General features: G+C 42.0%; 1 protein-coding gene across 2 annotated transcripts in view; it reads right to left on the reverse strand.

Moving 5' to 3' along the window:
* Positions 1-3,844: 3,844 nt before the first annotated feature.
* GLDN (gliomedin) overlaps positions 3,845-22,615 on the reverse strand; it is a 65,432-nt gene continuing 46,661 nt past the window's right edge. Inside the window, exons 7-10 of one of the 2 annotated variants that reach the window (XM_082256801.1) lie at positions 10,615-10,698; positions 10,390-10,521; positions 7,798-7,948; positions 3,845-4,457 (exon numbers count right to left, since the gene is read on the reverse strand). In XM_082256801.1, coding sequence (XP_082112927.1) covers positions 3,992-4,457; positions 7,798-7,948; positions 10,390-10,521; positions 10,615-10,698 — 833 coding nt within the window. In that variant the 3' untranslated portion in view covers positions 3,845-3,991. Of the gene's footprint in view, positions 4,458-7,797; positions 7,949-10,389; positions 10,540-10,614; positions 10,699-22,615 lie in introns of both variants that reach the window. The other variant, XM_082256800.1, reaches the window with a different exon arrangement.

Raw genomic sequence — 22,615 nt, forward strand, 5'->3', positions numbered from 1 at the left:
GAACTAGTATTTATTTATTTCTTTTAATTTTCATATAGGAACAAGAGTTAGGAATTTGATATTTTATTTAGGATTGGTATGGTGAAGTTCCTCTCTAATATGAAAAAAATGTGCTGCTTTAGCAGGATTTATTGATCATAATCATTTCCTTATTAAAAATTTCTGGACTATTTATTCATTTTGGTCTTTGAAAACCAAAACCTTTTCTAGAATGTAGAAGCCAGATCCAAAACTTTGGACTCAAACCATCTGCAGCTTTGTGAAATATGGTATATCTCTAAATAGTGCTGTGGTTATTTTCACAAACTTCTTCTTTCCTGCAGAGGTGTGTGGCCCAAAAAAAAGTTTCATATTTCTCAAGGAAAATCAGAATATGTGCAAGGTTAAGGAATACAATAGACAGTATAACAAAGTAAAATGACAGCTCAAACCCAATTTGTGACTCCCAAAAAAAAAAAAGCTCAGCATTGTCCACAGCATTAGTTGACTGTCTAATCCAGTGCAGCCAGACAGTTCATGTCTAAATGGCAAAAAGAAGCAGAGGACTTGACTATAGAAATAAAAATCCAAAATTTACAAGGACATGTAGATAGTATCAACCCAAAAAAGAAGAGTCAATTTGATTTAAAGCTACTCTGGTTCTCTAATGCTCCTCGCTACTCAGTTACAGAGAGGCCACAGCTCCTAATTTTTTTTAGTAGTTGTCCTTGGTAAAAGTTAAAATTTCAGCTTATTTTCTGATTGTATATAGTATTCCATTCAAACTGCTGCGAAAATGGGTCTAAAAAAGGTGTTCAAATTTAAATAGTAAGTGTAGCAAAACTACTAAATTAACAGTTGAAACACAGAAATACAAACTGTTTTACCTGCCCAAAAACGTCACCTCCGCCAGACATCACAGCACTTGGTGTGATATCATCATGATATCGGGTTCCATTTTTGCCATCTAACAGATGCATGTTCCATACACAAAATAAAAAGTTGCTAAGAAAAAACCGAACCAAAAGCATGATTAGGTGTCTACTTCTACATTCACCATGGTCCCCTGCCTCCATAATCTACTACTGCAATCCAGCAAATAAGGGTATGCAATGGTCTTCCTGAAGGTTGGTGTTTGCTTAGGTTCTAAGCGCGCTCCAGCTGGCATTGCTGAGGGTTGGGGATAATCTGCTCAGGCATTGTGAACTGTGGGTGTGTCTTTGTGCTACATGCACAGAAGTTTGTGTTTTTTTTTTTTTTTTTTATTGGTTCCAGTGATGTGCAGTGTGTTAAATGCAGGTATTTTATGTTGTGTCCGAGCTTAGACTCCAATCTTCTCCTGCAATTAAAAGTACATCTCAGCACATTCGTTTTTCTTGTAGTTATAAGACCATAAGCAAGACTATCTGGGTTTAAGAAGGTGAGTAAAACCAAGTTTTTGGATCTAAGCAAACAATGTATGGTGTAACATATTTAGGTCTGTAAAACAGTACATACATAACAGTTTATTAAAAAAAAGGCATCTACATATGGTAAAACATCTGTAATATGTAAATATAAGATATTGTACATTTTCATTTTTTCCATAGCGCCCCTTTTATTTGAACCACTTCCCTATAAATGTAGACTGCAGGTAATAGCAAAATACACTTTCATTGGTGACAGACAGAGCTAACTAGAACTTTAACATCACGAAGGCTAGCTAAAACAGTATAAACTGGTTTGCTAAAATATTCCAGATTATTATAAAAAGAAACAATTACATTTTTAGCCTTTTTAATGAAAATTACAGATTTGTCAGAACATTGGTATTACATCCAGTTGCTATGCAAGCCATTTTCATATCAGTGTGTGGCAAAGTCAGTGATTGGCTATTAAAGGAACCTATCCGTGCCTCTGCCTCATACATCTCCTGACCCTGGCTACAACAGCCCTAGTAGCATCAAAGAAGCAGTGAGTCACCTGGTAGCTGGAGGGACCAACAGGTAAGTATTCCAGGGTTCCTAGTGCCGCTATAGGTTAGACAGATTAAAAGGCGAACTTCTCTAGAGGGTTTAAATCAGCTCTAAATAATTGTAATATGAGAGTAAAGTAGTGTGAATAGCCAATGGCTCAGATACAAAATATATGATCATATTTAGGCGAAGTACACACACCAAATACACTCCAGCTACTAGCATGTGAAAGGACATGGTTTTCATTGACCCCTCAGTCCATATTCACTTCAATATCTCTTCTGGGACTTTCCTGAACCTTGATAAACTGAGGTAGATATGTCAATATTTCCTATCTGTGAGAATATATATGAATCTATTTCTTAGCATTGGTCTTCCTGGCACATACTGTATATTAACAGTGTTGGTATTATAATATTGAAGTTATCTAGCAAAATGAAAATCATTTATTTAAAAATTGTTGGTCTCTTATCCACTTGCCGATGGCGCTACAGCCGAATGACGGCTACAGCGCAGCCAGCTAGTTCTGGCAAGGCAGTCATATAATGGCCTTCCGTGACCGTGGGCGGCGTGCTCTGATCAGTGCCCTCTAGACACTGCTGATCACAGATTGAGGTAAAGAGGCAATTAGCAGCTCTTTAACACGTGATCAGCTGTGTCCAATCACAGCTGATCACGGATGTAAACACAATTTCGGTTATCGGCACTTTTGTGAGGAGAGTAGAAGAGAGCGGATAACCAGCTTGTGTAAAAGGGACATGTACACTGATAATCAGGGCACTGATTATCGGTGCAGTCCTAACAGTGCCAACAAGTGCTGCCTATCAGTGCCCCCTAATCATGTGCCCGCCAGTGCCACCTCATCAGTGCACATCAGTGAAGGAGAAAAATTACCTGTTTGCAAAATTGTATAACAAACTATGAAAACGTTTTTTTTTTTTTTTCTTTTTAAAGTGTTAGGTCTTTAGTCATTTATTTAGCAAAAAATAAAAAAAACCAGTGGTGGTAAAATACCACCAAAGTAAAGCTCTATTTGTGTGAAAATTATAAAAATGTCATATGGGTACATTGTTGACTGCCCACACAATTGAAATCGTGACAGCGCTAAAAGCTGAAAATTGGCCTGGGCAGGAAGGTGGTAAAAGTGCTCTTTAGGCAAGTGGTTAAACCAGATTGTGCACTAACATACAAAGTCTGCTTTATTCAGTGGTAGATGTCCCCCAAGGAAAATCTCTCCATTTCTCTCTGGAGAGAGTGATGGCACAATTCTGTCAAATTCTGGGAATGCTGACTAATCTCAAATCTTGCCAGAAGGATCATGACATCACCCTTTCCTAGGCGCTGCAGGTGGAAGCGGTATGTTTGGAGCAAGCTTACCTTGCACTTTAGTGCAAGGCCTGCCTAAAGTGGAATATGAGTATAAATATTTAAATTTTCTCCATTATGAAGCCTTCTATTGGGCAAGACCTTATATACATAATAATATGGAAGAATTCAGAACAGGGTGAGAGTTTGGTGATATTTACAGATTAATGACGCCTAATCCTTATCCATTAATAATATTTGGATAGAGTAACACAGTATATGGCCCCATGCTTAAGTTATGTATGCTGCAGTTACAGCAGTATCAAAATGAGGTTTATTATTGAATTGCAATAAAGGGGACATATATTACATAAACCTCTGTAGATGCCTTTACTTGTATTATAATTTTTTATTTTATTTTCTGAACTGTGTAACTTCATCTAATCTTTTGGACTGATTATTAAAACTGTAAACCTATCCTTAACTGCATAGTACACAGAACCTTTTTCTTAATAATAAACACTAAATATGTTAACGCAGGTGTTATAGGGACATATTTATGAAACAGTGAATATAAACTACACCAAACATTCACTACATGTAAATTAAATTGCATGCACCAGGAAGAATCGTCCACAGTGAATATTTAGTGAATGTGCATTTACTGTTTTATAAATAGCCCCCTAAGTAGTGTTATTGGGCCCTGTATGACTTTACTTTTTTTTGTTTAATACTTACTTAGAATGACTAATTTAGGTATTTGATACAAAGTGGACAGGATATAACATCAGACGTCCCTCTTCCCACGCATATAATTTCTTATCTTTAGGGTTGTAGGACAGCATGGCAAGAACAGACGTTGATGATCTCAAATCAAAGCTAGCATTGACTGCCTTCTGTTTTAGGAGATCAAAAGCAAAGGTAACCCTTAAATCCTTAGTATCAGTCACATAGAGAATTCCACATGTGATGAACGCATTGCCTGCTTTTGACTTTGGATATGTAGTGTTAATGTGTTGAGTAACAGAGAAAGTTTTGTCATCCAAGTGAGCAACCATGATGCTTTTATCCAATTCAGAAGAGTAGATAATCCATATATCTTTTTCATCTGTTGCCAATTTAAAGTAAGACTTGGAGTTTGAAAAGAGGTAACTGCGATTGTGATATGCTGCATTGTCAATACTTAGTGTTTCAAAGGATTCGGTCTCCAGTTCATACCTGAAAACAGAAAAATCACAGGAATTCCTGTTAATCTCAGCCTACCCAAAATCTTTTAAATATGCATCGCTCAAAAAAATTAAAGGAACACTTTTAAAACACATCTGATCTCAATGGGGAAAAATGTCATCCTGGATATCTATATTGATATGGACTGGGTAATGTGTTAGGAACGAAAGGATGCCACATCGTTTGATGGAAATGAAAATTATCATGAGAGCTGAATTCAAAGACACCCCGAAAATAAAAGTTAAAAAATGATGCAGCAGGCTAGTCCATTTTGCTGACATTTCATTGCAGCAACTCAAAATGTTACTTAGTAGTTTGTATGGCCCCCCAGGTGCTTGTATGCATGCCTGACAACGTTGGGGCATGCTCCTAATGAGGCAACGGATGGCATCCTGGGGTATTTCCTCCCAGATCTGGACCAACTCCTGAACAGACTGAGTTGTAACCTGGCGGCTTCGGATTGACTGAAACATAATGTCCTAGAGGTTTTCTATTGGATTTAGGTCAGGCAAGCATGGGGGCCATTCAATTGTATCAATTCCTTAATCCTCCAGGAACTGGCTGCATACTGTGAGTACATGAGACCTGGCATTGTTGTGCACCAGGAAGGACCCAGGACCCACTGCACCAGCATAGGGTCTGACGATGGGTCCAATAATTTCATCCCAATATCTAATGGCAGCCAGGGTGCCATTGTCTAGCTTGAGGTCTTTGCATCCCTCCATAGTTATGCCTCCCCAGACCATCACTGACCCACCACAAACCGGTCATGCTGAACAATGTTACAGGCAGAATACCGTTCTCCATGGCTTCTCTGTATTCTTTCACATGTGCTCAGGGTGAACCTGCTCTCATCTGTGAAAAGCAAAGGGTGCCAGTGGCGGACCTGCCAATTCTGGTGTTCAATGGCAAATGCAACAGTGTCGGGCAGTGAGCACAGGGCCCTCTAGAAGATGTCGGGACCTCAGGCCACCCTCATGAAGTCTGTTTGTCTGATTGTTTGGTTAGGGACATTCACACTAGTGGCCTGCTTGAGGTTATTTTGTAGGGCTCTGGTAGTGCTCATTCTTTTCCTCCTTGCATAAAGGAGTAGATACCGATCCTGCTGATGGGTTAAGGACCTTCTATGGTCCTGTCCAGCTCTCCTAGAGTAACTGCCTGTCTCCTGGAATCTCCTCCATGCTCTTGAGACTGTGCTGGGAGACACCGCAAACCTTCTGGCAATGGCACGTATTGATGTGCCATCCTGGAGGAGTTGGACTGCCTATGTAACCTCTATAGGATCCAGGTATCGCCTCATGCTACCAGTAGAGACACCGACCCTAGCAAAAGGCAAAACTAGTGAAAAACAGTCAGAAAAAATGAGTAGGGGAAAATAAAGTCCGTGGCCTCCACCTGTAAAACCACTCTTATTTTTGAGGTCTCCTCGCTGTTGCTCATCTATTGCACCTGGTAAATTAACACCAAAGCAGCTGAAACTGATTAACAACCCCCTCTGCTACTTAACTAACCAGATCAAAATCCCAGGAATTTATTTGACTTGATGCTATACTCTTGACAACTTCCCCCAATCGCCCTCCACCTCAACTACATTATTTTTCAGCTCTATTTTCTGATTTATCTACGCTAAATTTTCTGGAGGCTCTCCTGTCATGGTCTACAGTGGTTTCTCTTGTAGGCCTCCAACTCTTAGTGTCTGCACTCCACCACCCTGATCTCTTTCTTCCTACAATTCCATGTCCTGTATTTCGTACTAATCATTCTCTCCAATCTCCTCTGTTTTGTATAGTACCTCAACTTTCAGCTCTGCAACTGCTGCCTTGTATTTCAATGTCACCAGCATACTGCGCTCACCATTCTCGGTGATGCTGGGGGAATGCTGTCTGTCATTTGGCCGCAATAACGGATACTAACTCGTAGGCAAATATCAAATACAATTTCACATTTTATAATCAGATTCTAAACTCTCCCCCTTCCCACGAAGTCACGTCTGTTTTGTTAAATCACATGGATTGTCAGTGATGTGTCATAGGTGATGGAAACAGTTGCACCTTGATTTTACACATCAAGACAAAGGGTATGAAATGCCATTCTTCCCCAAGAGGGAAAAATGGCAGTTTATACATGAACACTTGTCCACAATCCGCTATCTTTCTTCTTTTTTTTTTTTTCTGTCTTTGTCCTCCAACCCTTCATCAGGAGCTTCTCTGCATCCTGTCTCGGTTGAACATGATCAGTTCCTGTTCTTTTATACCCTCCACTTCTCTGCAACAATCACTTCTTATTCTGCCGCCTTCTCTACTAGGTGCTCATAAACAGCTCCCACTCATTCTTCTTCCCCTCCAGCCACAATTATCTACCCCCCCCCCCCCAACTGGTTTGAGACCCACTTTTTTCTAAATGACCAAAAAACAGATCACACTCATACTACTCTATACCTGTCCAAAGTCAAATCCCACTGTCTCTTTTCTCTCAATCCATGTTCATCTCATCTGTGCCTACACTATTTTACTTCCTCCTCTCCCTGATCAGCTGATGGTCTGCCCCCCCCCACCCCTATGATCTTCTGTATTCTGCCCTCTCATCACTCTCCATTGTACATTATCAGTTCCAAATGTGCTTCTTCTTTCTTCCACCCCATCAGCTCCTACTATGCCTGCACTGTCTCTCCCAGTGTTCCATGGTTAGCTGTTGATTCCCCACCGCCCCCTTCCATGATCAACTTTCATTCTACCATTTTAATGCCCCATGCATTCGCCTTTCAGCCTTTTATACCCCTTGTCCACTCTTTTATTCACTTCTGCATCCTATACCCCCAATAACCTTGATGATTACACTGTTTCACCCCATGATAATGTCTTATAAAATAACACACTTGACCCACACCAAATACTGTGTCCAAATAAAATATTGTCTGACAGGCCAGTAATTACCACCAGTTTTATTTATTCAGAGACCTGAAACTATTCAGCCTAAATTAACTTTTTACAAACTGGTAAGAATGTGCTAAAATACAACTTCACATTGGAGATGCTTTTTATGGTATCATTTGCACATTTCCCAAGAGAAATGAAAACTTAATTACATCTAAGTTTGTCAAAATTTCAGAAGGAAGAATTGTTCCTGTTACTCAGAACAGCTAGTCGGATAATACTTTTCATTTCACTGCATGTAAAAGCTGTAAGGGATTGTAATTGGTTGGTATGGGAAATAGCAACTCCATCTTCAGGCACTGGTATGTCCTAGTCCCAAAATATTTGTTACTCAGAATAGTTGGTGTGGAACAATATTAATAATTCAGTGTGCTGAAATGATCCATTTAATGTATTACCTCACAATTTTGTTGGATCCTCCTTTATGATAGTACAGTGATTTGTCATAAACCAGATGACCGCAGCCATGATAGAACCAGCGGAGTTTCATGGTCTTATAGCTATCATTTTGTAAAGCAGTCACATTTTCAAATTCTTTAATTATTAATCCTGCAGAAACAAACAGAGAATATTTGGGTAATTAAAATGAGAAGAAAAATAGTTGTGACATATTGCAGACACCATTTCTACCCATTATCCTGCCTTCACTTTATATCCATCAACTGACTTCCCTTGTATTCAAAGCATTATTTTTAGCTGTCATGATTTTTTTCCACAGAGAGTTCAGTTTTGTAAATTTAATCCAAAATAATAATTTTTCTCTAAGGATTAATAAAGAAAAAATACCTTTAAATGGCTAGCTGCGCTGAAAATCATTATAGTGTTTTAAAGCACTTCATTTACCTGATCACATGAAAGCATTGTAAGGTTACTATGATTTCCACTGTAGTTAGCTATTTTATTACTTTGGCAAAAAGTGCTTTTCCAGATTAGTGAAAATATCAGAGCCTTACATTTAGGGCAACATGACCTGAAAAAATGAGCTGAAATCCATGCACCTTTCTTTTGACTACAGTGTTCATTATATTTCAATGAACAAAAGTAGAATTTTGACCAGGAAAAAAAAAAAAAAAACACTGCCTCCTCTTCCAGCACTCAGTAAAACCTTAAAGCGGTATTAAACCCAAAATCAAAAATGTGTCACATTGCAGCTTACCAATCATTAGATGTAGTGGTTGCATCAGTGTTCTTTTCCTTGGCTTTTTTCCCTCTAAAAATTGCTAATTCTAATCCCCCCGACTGACAATTCTGTTTTTTCTCATGCTCATTCATCCAGAATTGTGTCTCGCTAATACAGGATGTGTGTTACTGGCCAGATCACCAGGTGAAATGCCTAAGAAAACAAGTCATACTTACCTGCTCTGTGCAGTGGTTTTCCATGGAGCAGCCCCAATCCCCCTCTTTTGGGTCTTCCTCTTAAGCCAGTGCTCCCAATAGAAAACCACCTGCTCTGACGACTCTGGTGAATACTCGCTCCTGAGCCCTGCTCTATGTATCCATAAGACACACAGAGCCATGGTTCGGCCTAGCCCCCCCGCTCTCTCCTCATTGTCTCACTGGCTGTGATTGCAGTAGCATAAGCCAATGGCTCCTGCAATGAGAGACCCAGGAGAAGCTCAGCTCTCATGCACATTGCTGGATTGAGAGGGAGCTCAGGCGAGTATTAGGGTGCCGGGGGGGGGGGGCTGCACACAGGTTTTTTTTTTTTTTCTTCCTTCATGCAGAGAAAGCATGCAGATAAAACCCTTGAGCCTTTAAAACCACTTTACAATACAAAGTTCTCTGCACCCCATACAGCCCCAGCTGTGATCTTCCAGTACTGCAAGGCTAATAGACCAGAGGGGCTTGTCATAGTTACTCGCCAAAAAGTGCTGGCTATGCCTGCCCTTTTCACCCATCTTCTCCATAGCTTCCATAAATGAAAAGCGTAGGAAAATGATGGAAGCAATAGTACAACTTCTATATTTGGAAAAGTGGGGCAGAAAGGGTGAGTGCCTATAAGAGATCCCTCAACCCTATTAACCCCTGCAGCACTGAAAGATAAACGCTAGAGCATGCTTCAGCATTATTTTCCTTTTACCTTGTTCCTGTAGTGAGAAACAACTATATTCTTTGTGACATCATCACAGCTGCTGGAAGCTCCGTTTCTACAGACCTAGACATGCCCCCAGAACTACATCTTCCAAAGAGAACACTGTGGTCAGGCTCCTAGCAGTTAAGGCAGCAGCATTATTTTGTTGGTAAAGAAATCAGCGTATGCACGTGGAGTAAACAGAGAGGGTTTGGGGATAGATGGAGTTTTGTAGCCCAACAGGAAGGGTTGACCATATTGGTTGGAATTTTAGTGCAGCACAGGCAAAGTTGTCAATGTAGGAGCACAGTAAATTTGTAATAGATCACCATGTGCTTTTCTGTATTTGCAGCCCTTTGCTGCATAAAACATGAAATGTGACTGTATTGCTGAGATGTACTGAATGTTTTTTTTTTTGCCCTGGCAAACACTCCAGCGCTGAACTTTACCAGGTAAATAAAGCAGTGACTTTGTTTAGGGATGGATGACACCATTGTTTTCTACAGTATGTATTCCAATGGCCCTAGTTTATACCGGTGTTGTGCATTCCAGTGCAGTCCACAGAAGTAGAACATGCTGCATTTTTTCTGTATGGAATGCATCGGGAATATGGCAAAATGCATCAAAAAACGCACCAAATCTCACAATCTGAACTGGGATGAAGAAAAAAAAGAGGGGAAAAACTGGACTGCATCAAAACTGCACATGCAGAAATGCATACAGAATGCAGAAATTGTGATGTGAACCTGTTACAGTTCTAGTTCAAAAACTGCTAGAAAGCATAATTTACATACACCAGGAGTACTTCTTCTATCCCTTTACAGCATATAACTGTATCACGCACACTGCCTTTCAGAACTTCCTAAATAGTCTGGGGGTTTAGAGATATGCAAGTGACTCATTCATTATGGTCTTCTACCTGAAAAATGTCCTGCAATCCAGATTCGATCATCAGTTGTCCAGTTTGAGAAATCCATCATCCATGCCCCAAATGTCTCTTTTGCTTTTGCGACAGTTGTTGGGTTATCAATTGCTTTTATAGTACAGTCTGCTGAAGGGACATATACAACTACGATAGAAGTACAATATGTTAAAATTAAAATATATTTGAATATATTTCTAACAATATAAGAATATGAGATACCTTCTTGTTTCAGAGGTTGGTCATTGCTTTTTTCATTTGGTTTTCCCACCATCGTATCATCATTAGGAATTGTGCAAGACTCTCCTGACAACAGAACAGTTATATGTTAAGGGAAACTGTGATGCTTTTAGTTTTTTTTTTTTTTCTTTTAATAACTGAATCCTACAGATAAACTTTCAATACAGAGTGCATAATCACATTGGTGTCACAAAGCATTAAAGTGTCACTAGATTTTAAAAAATCTAAGTATATATTCTTTACTCAAAGTGTCTTCTATTGTTCTCATCCTCCTCCGAATTAAATGTTTTTTTGCTGTGATCTGACTTCCTGGCTACATTCCTTCTCCATGCTCCCACTGTAACTAGTAGCGTAGCCTCTCTTTCTCATTCCCAAGATAGACCATGGATTATGAGATGGGTAATGTTTATAGAGCAGTGCACATGACTGCAACTAACCTGCACTGCTCATTTCAAACAAACAGAAGTAAAGAGGAAAAGAAGAGGCTCAGAAGCTCAAGATTTTACAAGGAGGCAGAAGAACACAGTAAGAAAATATTAAAAAATATAAGGTTACAGGGCCATTAAAGGAGAAGTATAGCCAAAGCTTGTTTGGCTGTACTTGTCCTATAGATCACAGGAGTGCAGTTCATTCTGCACAGGGGAGGACTGGGCCAGGAGGCAGGGGGGCAATTGCCCCCTGGGCTGCTTTCATGCCCTGTAAAAAGGCTGCGCCACTTCTGCCACAGACATGCCTAAAGGATTCTTGGTGAAGAGAAGTGAAAAGTCCCCACCGCTGACCTACTGAGTGCGCGTTGAAGACCAGGGCAAAGGGTAGGCCTCCCCCTCCCCCCAGCATGGATGGTGTAAACTGTGTCTGAGCAGGGGCCAGTACTATGCCCTACTGGAGACTCTTCTGCCCCGGCCAGCCCCAACTGAGCTGTACCAGCTCCCCACAAGCTCCCCCAGCTGGCCAGGTCGGGAACCCGGATTCAGCCAGTAAGTAGAGAGTATCTGGAGCAGGGCTTCATTTTGGAATGGGGGTCAGGAGAAGGATTGTGAGAATGGGAGGGGGGGTGAGGGAAAGTGGGAGAGGGCTGAGTCGCTCCACCATAGGCCTCTAGTTTGTGCTTGCCCCCTAGGCTGAAAGTTGCCAGTCTGCCCCTGATTCTGCACTCCTGTGATCCATTTTAAGCAGACAGCAGGCTGAAGTCCGCTGTCTGCTGACGTCACAGAGCCGGTCCAGGCTCGGGAAAGATCGTAACCATATGGTCAGGATCCGCCCACATGCCTGGACTGGCACCTGACTCAGCCTTTCAGTGATTTGCTGAGAGCCTGAGCCAGCCGCTCCCACCATCTCCACAGCCCTTCACTCCAGTGAGCGAGGGGGATGCAGAGCACACAACAAGTGACTCACCGTCACCAGCTCTCTGCTCAGAGAACCAAGCAATCGGCAGTGTTTGATCCCTCAGTTCTCAGCCTTCGAACAGGCGGGGGTCAGATGCAGCATTGGAACGATAGTGCATCCATCTAGGTATGTATGATTCTACAAAAAAAAAACTTCTAAATGGTGTATGTGCAAGAATTATTTTTTAAATAAAAATTTTGTTTGGGGTCACATTAAGGGTTTTCTAAAGACATCTGATATAAAATTCTGTATGGCTCTACTGGAAGAGGAGGTATGGTGGGTGTTATGTCTGACTCATTCAATTATATGCTTACATTTTAGCTTCAGTTGTTGACTTCTGCAAACAACAGGCCTATTTGTTTTCAACAGAGCAGTTAACAATAGACAGATTAACACATAAGGAACTAGACTTCAAATAGTTTACCATGCAATATTTATATATAAAATACAGTATCTCACAAAAGTGAGTGCACCCCTCACATTTGTGTAAGTATTTTATTATACATTTTCATGTAACAACACTGAAGAGATGACACTTTGCTACAATGTAAAGTAGTGAATGTACAGCTTGTATAACAGTGCAAAATAACTCCACACACAGCCATTAATGTCTAAACCGCTGGCAACAAAAGTGAGTACACCCCTCTTTGCGCTCCTCCACCTTCCATTTGAGGATGCTCAATAGGGTTTAGGTCTGGAGACATCCTTGGCCAGTCCATCACCTTTACCCTCAGCTTCTTTAGCAAGGCGGTGCTTGTCTTGGAGGTGTGTTTTGGGGTCGTTATCATGTTGGAATACTGCTCTGCAGCCCAGTCTCTGAAGGAAGGGGATCATGCTCTGCTTCATTATGTAACAGTACATGTTGGCATTCATGGTTCCCTCAATGAACTGTAGCACCCCAGTGCCGGAAGCACTCATGCAGCCCCAGACCATGACACTCCCACCCCCATGCTTCACTGTAGGAAAGACACACTGGTCTTTGTGCTCCTCACCTGGTTGCCGCCACACACGCTTGACACCATCTGGACCAAATGAGATTATCTTGGTCTCATCAGACCACAGGACATGGTTCCAGTAATCCATGTCCTTAGTCTTCTTGTCTTCAGCAAACTGTTTGCAGGCTTTCTTGTGCATCATCTTCAGAAGAGGATTCCTTCTGGGACGACAGCCATGCAGACCAATTTGATGCAGTGTGCGGTCTATGCAGTCTGAGCACTGACAGGCTGATCCCCCACCCCTTCAACCTCTGCAGCACTGCAGACAGCACTCATTCATCTACAGGGAGTGCAGAATTATTAGGCAAATGAGTATTTTTGAGGATTAATTTTATTATTGAACAACAACCATGTTCTCAATGAACCCAAAAAACTCATTAATATCAAAGCTGACTATTTTTGGAAGTAGTTTTTAGTTTGTTTTTAGTTTTAGCTATTTTAGGGGGGTATCTGTGTGTGCAGGTGACTATTACTGTGCATAATTATTAGGCAACTTAACAAAAATCAAATATACAGTATACCATTTTAAATTATTTTTTTTTACCAGTGAAACCAATATAACATCTCCACATTCACAAATATACATTTCTGACATTCAAAAACAAAACAAAAACAAATCAGTGACCAATATAGCCACCTTTCTTTGCAAGGACACTCAAAAGCCTGCCATCCATGGATTCTGTCAGTGTTTTGATCTGTTCACCATCAACATTGCGTGCAGCAGCAACCACAGCCTCCCAGACACTGTTCAGAGAGGTGTACTGTTTTCCCTCCTTGTAAATCTCACATTTGATGATGGACCACAGGTTCTCAATGGGGTATAGATCAGGTGAACAAGGAGGCCATGTCATTAGCTTTTCTTCTTTTATACCCTTTCTTGCCAGCCACGCTGTGGAGTACTTGGACGCGTGTGATGGAGCATTGTCCTGCATGAAAATCATGTTTTTCTTGAAGGATGCAGACTTCTTTCTGTACCACTGCTTGAAGAAGGTGTCTTCCAGAAACTGGCAGTAGGACTGGGAGTTGAGCTTGACTCCTTCCTTTACCCGAAAAGGCCCCACAAGCTCATCTTTGATGATACCAGCCCAAACCAGTACTCCACCTCGCTGGCGTCTGAGTCAGATTGGAGCTCTCTGCCCTTTACCAATCCAGCCACGGGCCCATCCATCTGGCCCATCAAGACTCACTCTCATTTCATCAGTCCATAAAACCTTTGAAAAATCAGTCTTGAGATATTTCTTGGCACAGTCTTGACGTTTCAGCTTGTGTGTCTTGTTCAGTGGTGGTCGTCTTTCAGCCTTTCTTACCTTGGCCATGTCTCTGAGTATTGCACACCTTGTGCTTTTGGGCACTCCAGTGATGTTGCAGCTCTGAAATATGGCCAAACTGGTGGCATCTTGGCAGCTGCACGCTTGACTTTTCTCAGTTCATGGGCTGTTATTTTGCGCCTTGGTTTTTCCACACGCTTCTTGCGACCCTGTTGACTATTTTGAATGAAATGCTTGATTCTTCGATGATCACGCTTCAGAAGCTTTTCAATTTTAAGAGTGCTGCATCGCTCTGCAAGATATCTCACTATTTTTGACTTTTCTGAGCCTGTCAAGTCCTTCTTTTGACCCATTTTGCCCAAGGAAAGGAAGTTGCCTAATAATTATGCACACCTGATATAGGGTGTTGATGTCATTAGACCACACCCCTTCTCATTACAGAGATGCACATCACCTTATATGCTTAATTGGTAGTAGGCTTTCGAGCCTATACAGCTTGGAGTAAGACAACATGCATAAAGAGGATGATGTGGTCAAAATACTCATTTGCCTAATAATTCTGCACTCCCTGTATTTCACAAAGACAACCTCTGGATATGATGTTGAGCACGGGCACTCAACTTCTTTGGTCAAAAATGGCGAGGCCAGTTCTGAGTGGAACCTGCCCTGTTAAACCGCTGTATGGTCTTGGCCACTGTGCTGCAGCTCAGTTTCAGGGTCTTGGTAATCTTCTTATAGCCTAGGCCAGGGATTCCCAAACTACGGCCCTGTAGTTGTTCAGGAACTACAATGCCCATAATACCTAGTCACGTATGTGAATGTCAGAGTTCTACAATGCCTCATGGGATGTGTAGTTCTGCAACAGCTGCAGGGCCGTAGTTTGGGAATCCCTGGCCTAGGCTATCTTTATGTAGAGCAACAATTATTTTTTTCAGATCCTCAGAGAGTTATTTGCTATGAGGTGCCATGTTGAACTTCCAGTGACCAGTATGAGAGAGTGAGAGCGATCACACCAAATTTAACACACCTGCTCCCTATTCACACCTGAGACCTTGCAACACTAATGAGTCACATGACATCAGGGAGGGAAAATGGCAAATTGGGCCCAATTTGGAGTTTTACAATTAGGGGTGTACTCACTTTTGTTGCCAACAGTTTAGACATTAATGGCTGTATGTTGAGTTATTTTGAGGGGACAGCAAATGTACCCAGTATACAAGCTGTACACTCACTACTTTACATTGTAGCAATGTGTCATTTCTTCAGTGTTGTCACATGAAAAGATATGTTAAAATATTTACAAAAATGTGAGGGGTGTACTCACTTTTGTGAGATACTGTATGTGTATATATATATATATATATATATATATATATATATATATATATATATATATATATATCTTTATATGTGTAGAGTATAATTATAAAAAAAATTTTAGCTGCAAAGAAAAATGTATTATTATTATACAGGATTTATATGCCGCCATCAGTTTGCCCAGTGCTTTACAAATTGAAGACAGACATTACAGTTACAATACAGTTTGGTAGGAATCAGAGGGCCCTGCTCCTTAGAGCTTACAATCCAAGAGGGAGGGTGATGCAAAAGGTAATACTGGATTTTTCCTCCATAGGATACAATAGTGAAAACCTTTCGGGAGGAACAAAAATCCTATCACGATGATCCCAATCAGCATACATTACCTGTTCCAAGAGCGGATATAAGAGAAAAGCCTGAGGACTATGAGGAGGGCACAATGAGCCTAGAGAGGAAAAAGAGACTTCAGACATCTCTAAGGGAGGTGATTTGTATCCAAACTGGACAATTTCATTGAGAGACTGAATCAACAATCTCTGGGGTTGAGAGGCCGAGTATGACTCCTCAGGTTCTGACTCTCCAGAAGTGGAAACCTCAGCTTGACCTTCTACAGGATCATTTACAGCTACTTCCACATCCTCTGCCCAATCCCGAACTGACACAGGAGGTGGCTCAGATGAGGGGGATCTATCACTTTTCCTCCCTCCTTGCGATGCTGTGATCATTCCAGCAATCTTACCCTCAGGGCTGGCCAATGCCGATGCCAAATCGTCCTTGGTGACGTATGCTGCGGCAGAAGCACTCAATGTGGCTACTCTGCCTGAAAGCCGTAAGGGTTCAGACTAACTAGTCGCCTCTGGCCCTTCAGGGGAGGTAAACACAGAGAAAGCACGACTAGGATGTTCAAGTCCTGTCGGCGGCCTCACAGTGCTCCTTCAAGCTGTGACCCCCCCACTCCTCTTTCGGGAGGACATTGCACTTAGGCAAAACCAACTTGAGGTACTAACTTTAGTGTACTCAAGGCTTGTGCCAAGCTATACAGCTTATCACACACAGCACTGATTATCCCAAAGTAACAGAACCAGACCGTGCCTGTAAACATGCACCCACAGTGACTCATGCAACCCAGCTGCTGCTGCTCTGTGTCTCCTCCAGCCTCTGACAGAGGCTTGCGCTCTGGAAACACCGAAGAAATCGAGCCATTTGCGCTTGTACTGCGCATGCGCGGCATGCTACGTGACGTTCACGTGTGCGCTTATCGCGTCATGACACGCCCCTTATGACTTCATGCATACGCTTGTGCTTAAATGGCAAATATTTGCGCGCGGATGATCCTTCGCCACAGACCCACCACTGAAGGCGTTGCATTGCCAAGCTTTCCAAGGAGAAGAATGCGCGGGCACTTTCGCGCCAAGGCAAAACTCTGTACGCCAAACAACATGGGGTGAGAGCAGAATAAGCAAACAAAGTGCGTTTTGTCACAGCTGATATACCTCACAGGTGATCAACACAGGGTGAAAACAATATGTTTAAACAAAGAAGGTGTGCTTTGATACAGCTCTTTATAGAGACCAACATGGGACACGGTATCTGCTCTCTTTTAAAGGGAACAGTGCATAAAAACATTTTTAAAGTGGACTTACCAGTCCCACCACAGGATTTTGTCTTGTAACAAGAATCCAATCTTCACCCATCACGGTGAGTTTCTGTCAATTGCAGACCTTCAAGGACTGGGTCCCCTTATTTTTAAGGGGCCACGCCCTTGGACCTGTAGAGCACCCTGCCGGAGCGCCTTTGGGGTTTGGTTTTACCAAGGGTCCGGATCCCAGGGTCCAGTGCCTAAAAAGGACAACATTACAGGCAAAACCTCGTATCTCCTTTCCCAAGGCTCAGGTACCATCTTTTTAGTCTTTGACTTTTTTGGGATGGATCTGATTGCTAACCCCTTAGATTCAGAGATCTTTCATTGGGGTTTGTAGCATAATCTTCTTTCTTCTTCTTTGAAAAAAACATACAAAAGTGTGGAGAGCTTCTCCGCCGTGACCATCACCTTTAAGACACTGTTGAACAAATGGAGGTACTTCCTGTGTAGGAGAGGTTATATAGGGGGACTTCCTGTCTGATAGGTTGCCAATGTCCATTCACCTATAGGTGGCATATACCCATATGGTAATGAATATGGCTCTGTGTTCCGTGATGTACGATACAGAGAGGGTTTATTTGATGTGAAATAATCAAAAGGGGAAACCTCATGCAAGGCCTCAGTCACTTACTGACTTAATAGTGGCTCTTTAGATTGGTAATTATGGACTGAGTCCTGCTGAGATGTTGACAAAAAAAACACTACTGTTTTGATCTACCTCCTCTTCAAGGCCCATAAATGTCTCTATATTACTTTTGGATTTTTATTGCAATGTTTGTACAGGGAGTGCAGAATTATTAGGCAAATGAGTATTTTGACCACATCATCCTCTTTATGCATGTTGTCTTACTCCAAGCTGTATAGGCTCGAAAGCCTACTACCAATTAAGCATATTAGGTGATGTGCATCTCTGTAATGAGAAGGGGTGTGGTCTAATGACATCAACACCCTATATCAGGTGTGCATAATTATTAGGCAACTTCCTTTCCTTGGGCAAAATGGGTTAAAAGAAGGACTTGACAGGCTCAGAAAAGTCAAAAATAGTGAGATATCTTGCAGAGCGATGCAGCACTCTTAAAATTGCAAAGCTTCTGAAGCGTGATCATCGAAGAATCAAGCATTTCATTCAAAATAGTCAACAGGGTCGCAAGAAGCGTGTGGAAAAACCAAGGCGCAAAATAACAGCCCATGAACTGAGAAAAGTCAAGCGTGCAGCTGCCAAGATGCCACCAGTTTGGCCATATTTCAGAGCTGCAACATCACTGGAGTGCCCAAAAGCACAAGGTGTGCAATACTCAGAGACATGGCCAAGGTAAGAAAGGCTGAAAGACGACCACCACTGAACAAGACACACAAGCTGAAACGTCAAGACTGTGCCAAGAAATATCTCAAGACTGATTTTTCAAAGGTTTTATGGACTGATGAAATGAGAGTGAGTCTTGATGGGCCAGATGGACGGGCCCGTGGCTGGATTGGTAAAGGGCAGAGAGCTCCAATCCGACTCAGACGCCAGCGAGGTGGAGTACTGGTTTGGGCTGGTATCATCAAAGATGAGCTTGTGGGGCCTTTTCGGGTAAAGGAAGGAGTCAAGCTCAACTCCCAGTCCTACTGCCAGTTTCTGGAAGACACCTTCTTCAAGCAGTGGTACAGGAAGAAGTCTGCATCCTTCAAGAAAAACATGATTTTCATGCAGGACAATGCTCCATCACACGCGTCCAAGTACTCCACAGCGTGGCTGGCAAGAAAGGGTATAAAAGAAGAAAAGCTAATGACATGGCCTCCTTGTTCACCTGATCTATACCCCATTGAGAACCTGTGGTCCATCATCAAATGTGAGATTTACAAGGAGGGAAAACAGTACACCTCTCTGAACAGTGTCTGGGAGGCTGTGGTTGCTGCTGCACGCAATGTTGATGGTGAACAGATCAAAACACTGACAGAATCCATGGATGGCAGGCTTTTGAGTGTCCTTGCAAAGAAAGGTGGCTATATTGGTCACTGATTTGTTTTTGTTTTGTTTTTGAATGTCAGAAATGTATATTTGTGAATGTGGAGATGTTATATTGGTTTCACTGGTAAAAAAAATAATTTAAATTGGTATACTGTATATTTAATTTTTGTTAAGTTGCCTAATAATTATGCACAGTAATAGTCACCTGCACACACAGATATCCCCCTAAAATAGCTAAAACTAAAAACAAACTAAAAACTACTTCCAAAAATAGTCAGCTTTGATATTAATGAGTTTTTTGGGTTCATTGAGAACATGGTTGTTCAATAATAAAATTAATCCTCAAAAATACTCATTTGCCTAATAATTCTGCACTCCCTGTAGTTTTGCTGGCATCTACTGATTTAAAGTATTTCCTAAGCCTGGGTGTTTTTCTACCTCAGTGTTACCCCTGCATTAAGGTAAAAAAAACACCAACTCTTTCCCTCCCCTCCCTCTCTAAACACTTACCTTAGCCTGTCAGCGATCCAGCGCTGTGCTGGCTGCAATCTTTTCTCTCCTGTGTTCCTCATCTCACAGGTATTCTGGCAGTAAAATTCTATGAGCAGCGAAAGGGGGGATGGGGCCAAGTGTGTCTATAGACACAGACAGTGCAGCTTGGGATTGAGCCTGCTATTGTGCAACAGTAAGGAGCAGCTTTCTATGGTGGCACATGGAGAAGACGAGTTGCTAGGAGTGGCACCTTGGAAGAGAAAATTTGGATCTGATCTGTATAAAGGTAACTATAACATATTTGTTATTTTAAGATAATAAAAAAAATGTGAGCATTTACAATCACTTTAAGCAAGGGGGTGGGGGAAAATAAATCCTCAATTTTGAAAGGGTAAGCATAGGCTTCCTGAACCCAAAATTAGGGGAATAGTTTTTAGGTGAAAGTAAAGTAATGGCAATTATAGTCATAATGCTTTCATGGTTACAGTTACTTACAGCAATTTTAATATCTGCATATTACAATATGATTGGAGGATAGAGATAGACTGATATATCGGTGGCCGATATGCACTTTCCCCGATATATCAGTATCAAGCCCGGAACTGCCCGATATTTCCAATATTTTTGTATAGACAGCCAGCCACCCACAGACAGGGTGCCAGACAGCCAGCCACCCACAGGCACTGTACCAGACAGCTGCCCACAGGCACTGTACCAGCCAACCACCCACCCACAGGCCCTGTGCCAGCAAGCCACCCACCCACAGGCCCTGTGCCAGCCAGCCACCCACCACAGGGTGGCAGATAGTCAGCCACCCACCACAGGGTGCCAGCCATCCACCACAGGGTGCCAGCCAGCCATCAACCGCAGGGTGCCAGACAGCCAGCCACCCACCACAGGGTACCAGCAAGCCAGCCATTAAGCATTAAACAAAAATTAACATGTTCAGTACCAGATTTGTGTCAAAAATTGTCTTTATTTTTTAAAACTTTAAATGTACAAAATATCGGCCATTACGTTGTGACCAAAATATCGGTATCGGCCCTGAAAAAAACATATCGGTCTATCCCTATTGGAGGACGCTAAAGGGTTAGTTACAGGTACATGGCAAATATTTCCAATTTTCAAATTCTGCATATGGGTATTGATCATCTCATTTAATTTACTAGAGAAGAAAATATTTTCTAAATACAAGAGTCATTTGTATCCATCCTGGAATTTTGGGGTGCTTTGTGTATTTCTTCCAGATCTGTACAGTAACCCAGTGTGAAAGTTTGCCTCTGTTCAGGAGCTTCCTTTTAATAAAGACTGCTCACTGCTGATCTCTCTCCTTGTGTGGGGTGACTGGCCTTGCCTTCTCCCTGTCCTGTAGTTTTCTGGAGGTACCCTGTTTTGATTGGAGCCTGCTGCCCCCCTCCCACAGCTCTGCTTTCTTAACAGGGAATGTACAGGACAGTGCTGATATCACTGCTACTTTACAGGGTAATATCTGGGTATGTAAAGGCATTTAGGTCACAAAAGTGGATTTATATCATTTGTGGCTATTGAGAACCATGCTGAATTAAAGTTTTTTGTGCCCGGAGTGCAGGCATGTTGTGGATTTTATTTTGGCATGTGATAGGACGCTGCCTAATGCTCCCAAGGACTTTCTTTTAAAGCTTTAAGGGATAGTTGAAAAATAGTTTAAATGATATAAGGCCTTTTTAATCCCTTCCTGCTGAGCATAAACATATCTGGAGCCGTCTTGAGGTGGGCCTTTTTCTGTGGGGGTCACATATATGCGCCACTTTATGCTTGCTTTAGTACGCCACTTTTTGTACGCCACTTTGAATTGCGCAGCATGCTCCCACCGAGAGCTCTGGGTCTCGTGCTAACATTTGGGAATCAGGAGACCTGGTTCCTGATAACCTGGTCACTGTGATAGCCTCTGATTAGCTATCAGGGTGATCAGTCACTCTACAGCCCATCTCTGTGTTGTTTTCTTCTCTTGAATGGAGAAATAGATACATTGTATATTGCTAAAGAAGAAAAAGTGTAAACAAACACAAGTGTGTGTTAAAGCAGTTGTAAACCCTGGGGAAAAAAAAAACCTATAAGGGCCCTTTCACACAGGCGCTCCGTATGTCCGTATTTCATCCCATTTTTTTGCGGATGAAAAACAGACATAATGCATGTCAATGGGATTGCGGATGTCAGCGGATAACCATCCGCTGACATCCCATTTGCGTCCTTTCAGTTCTGTTCCGTTTTTTGGAACAGAACAGAACCCTGTTTTTCTTCCGTTTAAAAAACGGAACGGATGCAAAATCGGATGTCAGCGGTGTCATCCGCTGACATCCGCAATCCCCATAGACATACATTATGTCCGTTTATCATCCGCAAACGGATGGAATGATATGCGGACATACGGAGCGGATGACACAAGTGTCATCCGTGTCCGTGAAAAAAAAGAAAAAAGTGCCACAGCGGGCGGAATAAAAAATCGGAGGGGCTGTGTGAAAGAGCCCTAAGACAAAAAACCTTAGCACGAAGCCCTCCAGCAGCTCTGGCTCACAGCTGAGACGGCTGACATCTTCCACTGTGTTTACTCCGGGTTTGCAGGCTCTGGCACTCAGTGGCCGGAGCCACAATTACATCACTCCGCACGTGCACGGCACGGGCTCTGAAGGTCCGACACTGTAAGCCGGACCTTCAGTGTGCATGCGCCGATGACGTCATCGGCTGCATGCACTCTAAATATCTCCTAAACTGTGCAAGTTCAGGAAATATTCACAGTACCTACAGGTAAGCCATATTATAGTCTTACCTGTAGGTTCAAGTAAAAAATAAGACTTCCACTTTAAAAAAATAAAATACCTAGATCAGGGTTTGATCTAATTTAGTGTCAAGGTTGGAGTCAAAGATCATGGTAAGTGTATTTTAGCTAAGATTA

The sequence above is a fragment of the Pelophylax lessonae genome (genome assembly GCF_965119305.1).
Source record: "Pelophylax lessonae genome assembly, chromosome: 4".
Classification (NCBI taxonomy): Eukaryota; Metazoa; Chordata; class Amphibia; order Anura; family Ranidae; genus Pelophylax; species Pelophylax lessonae.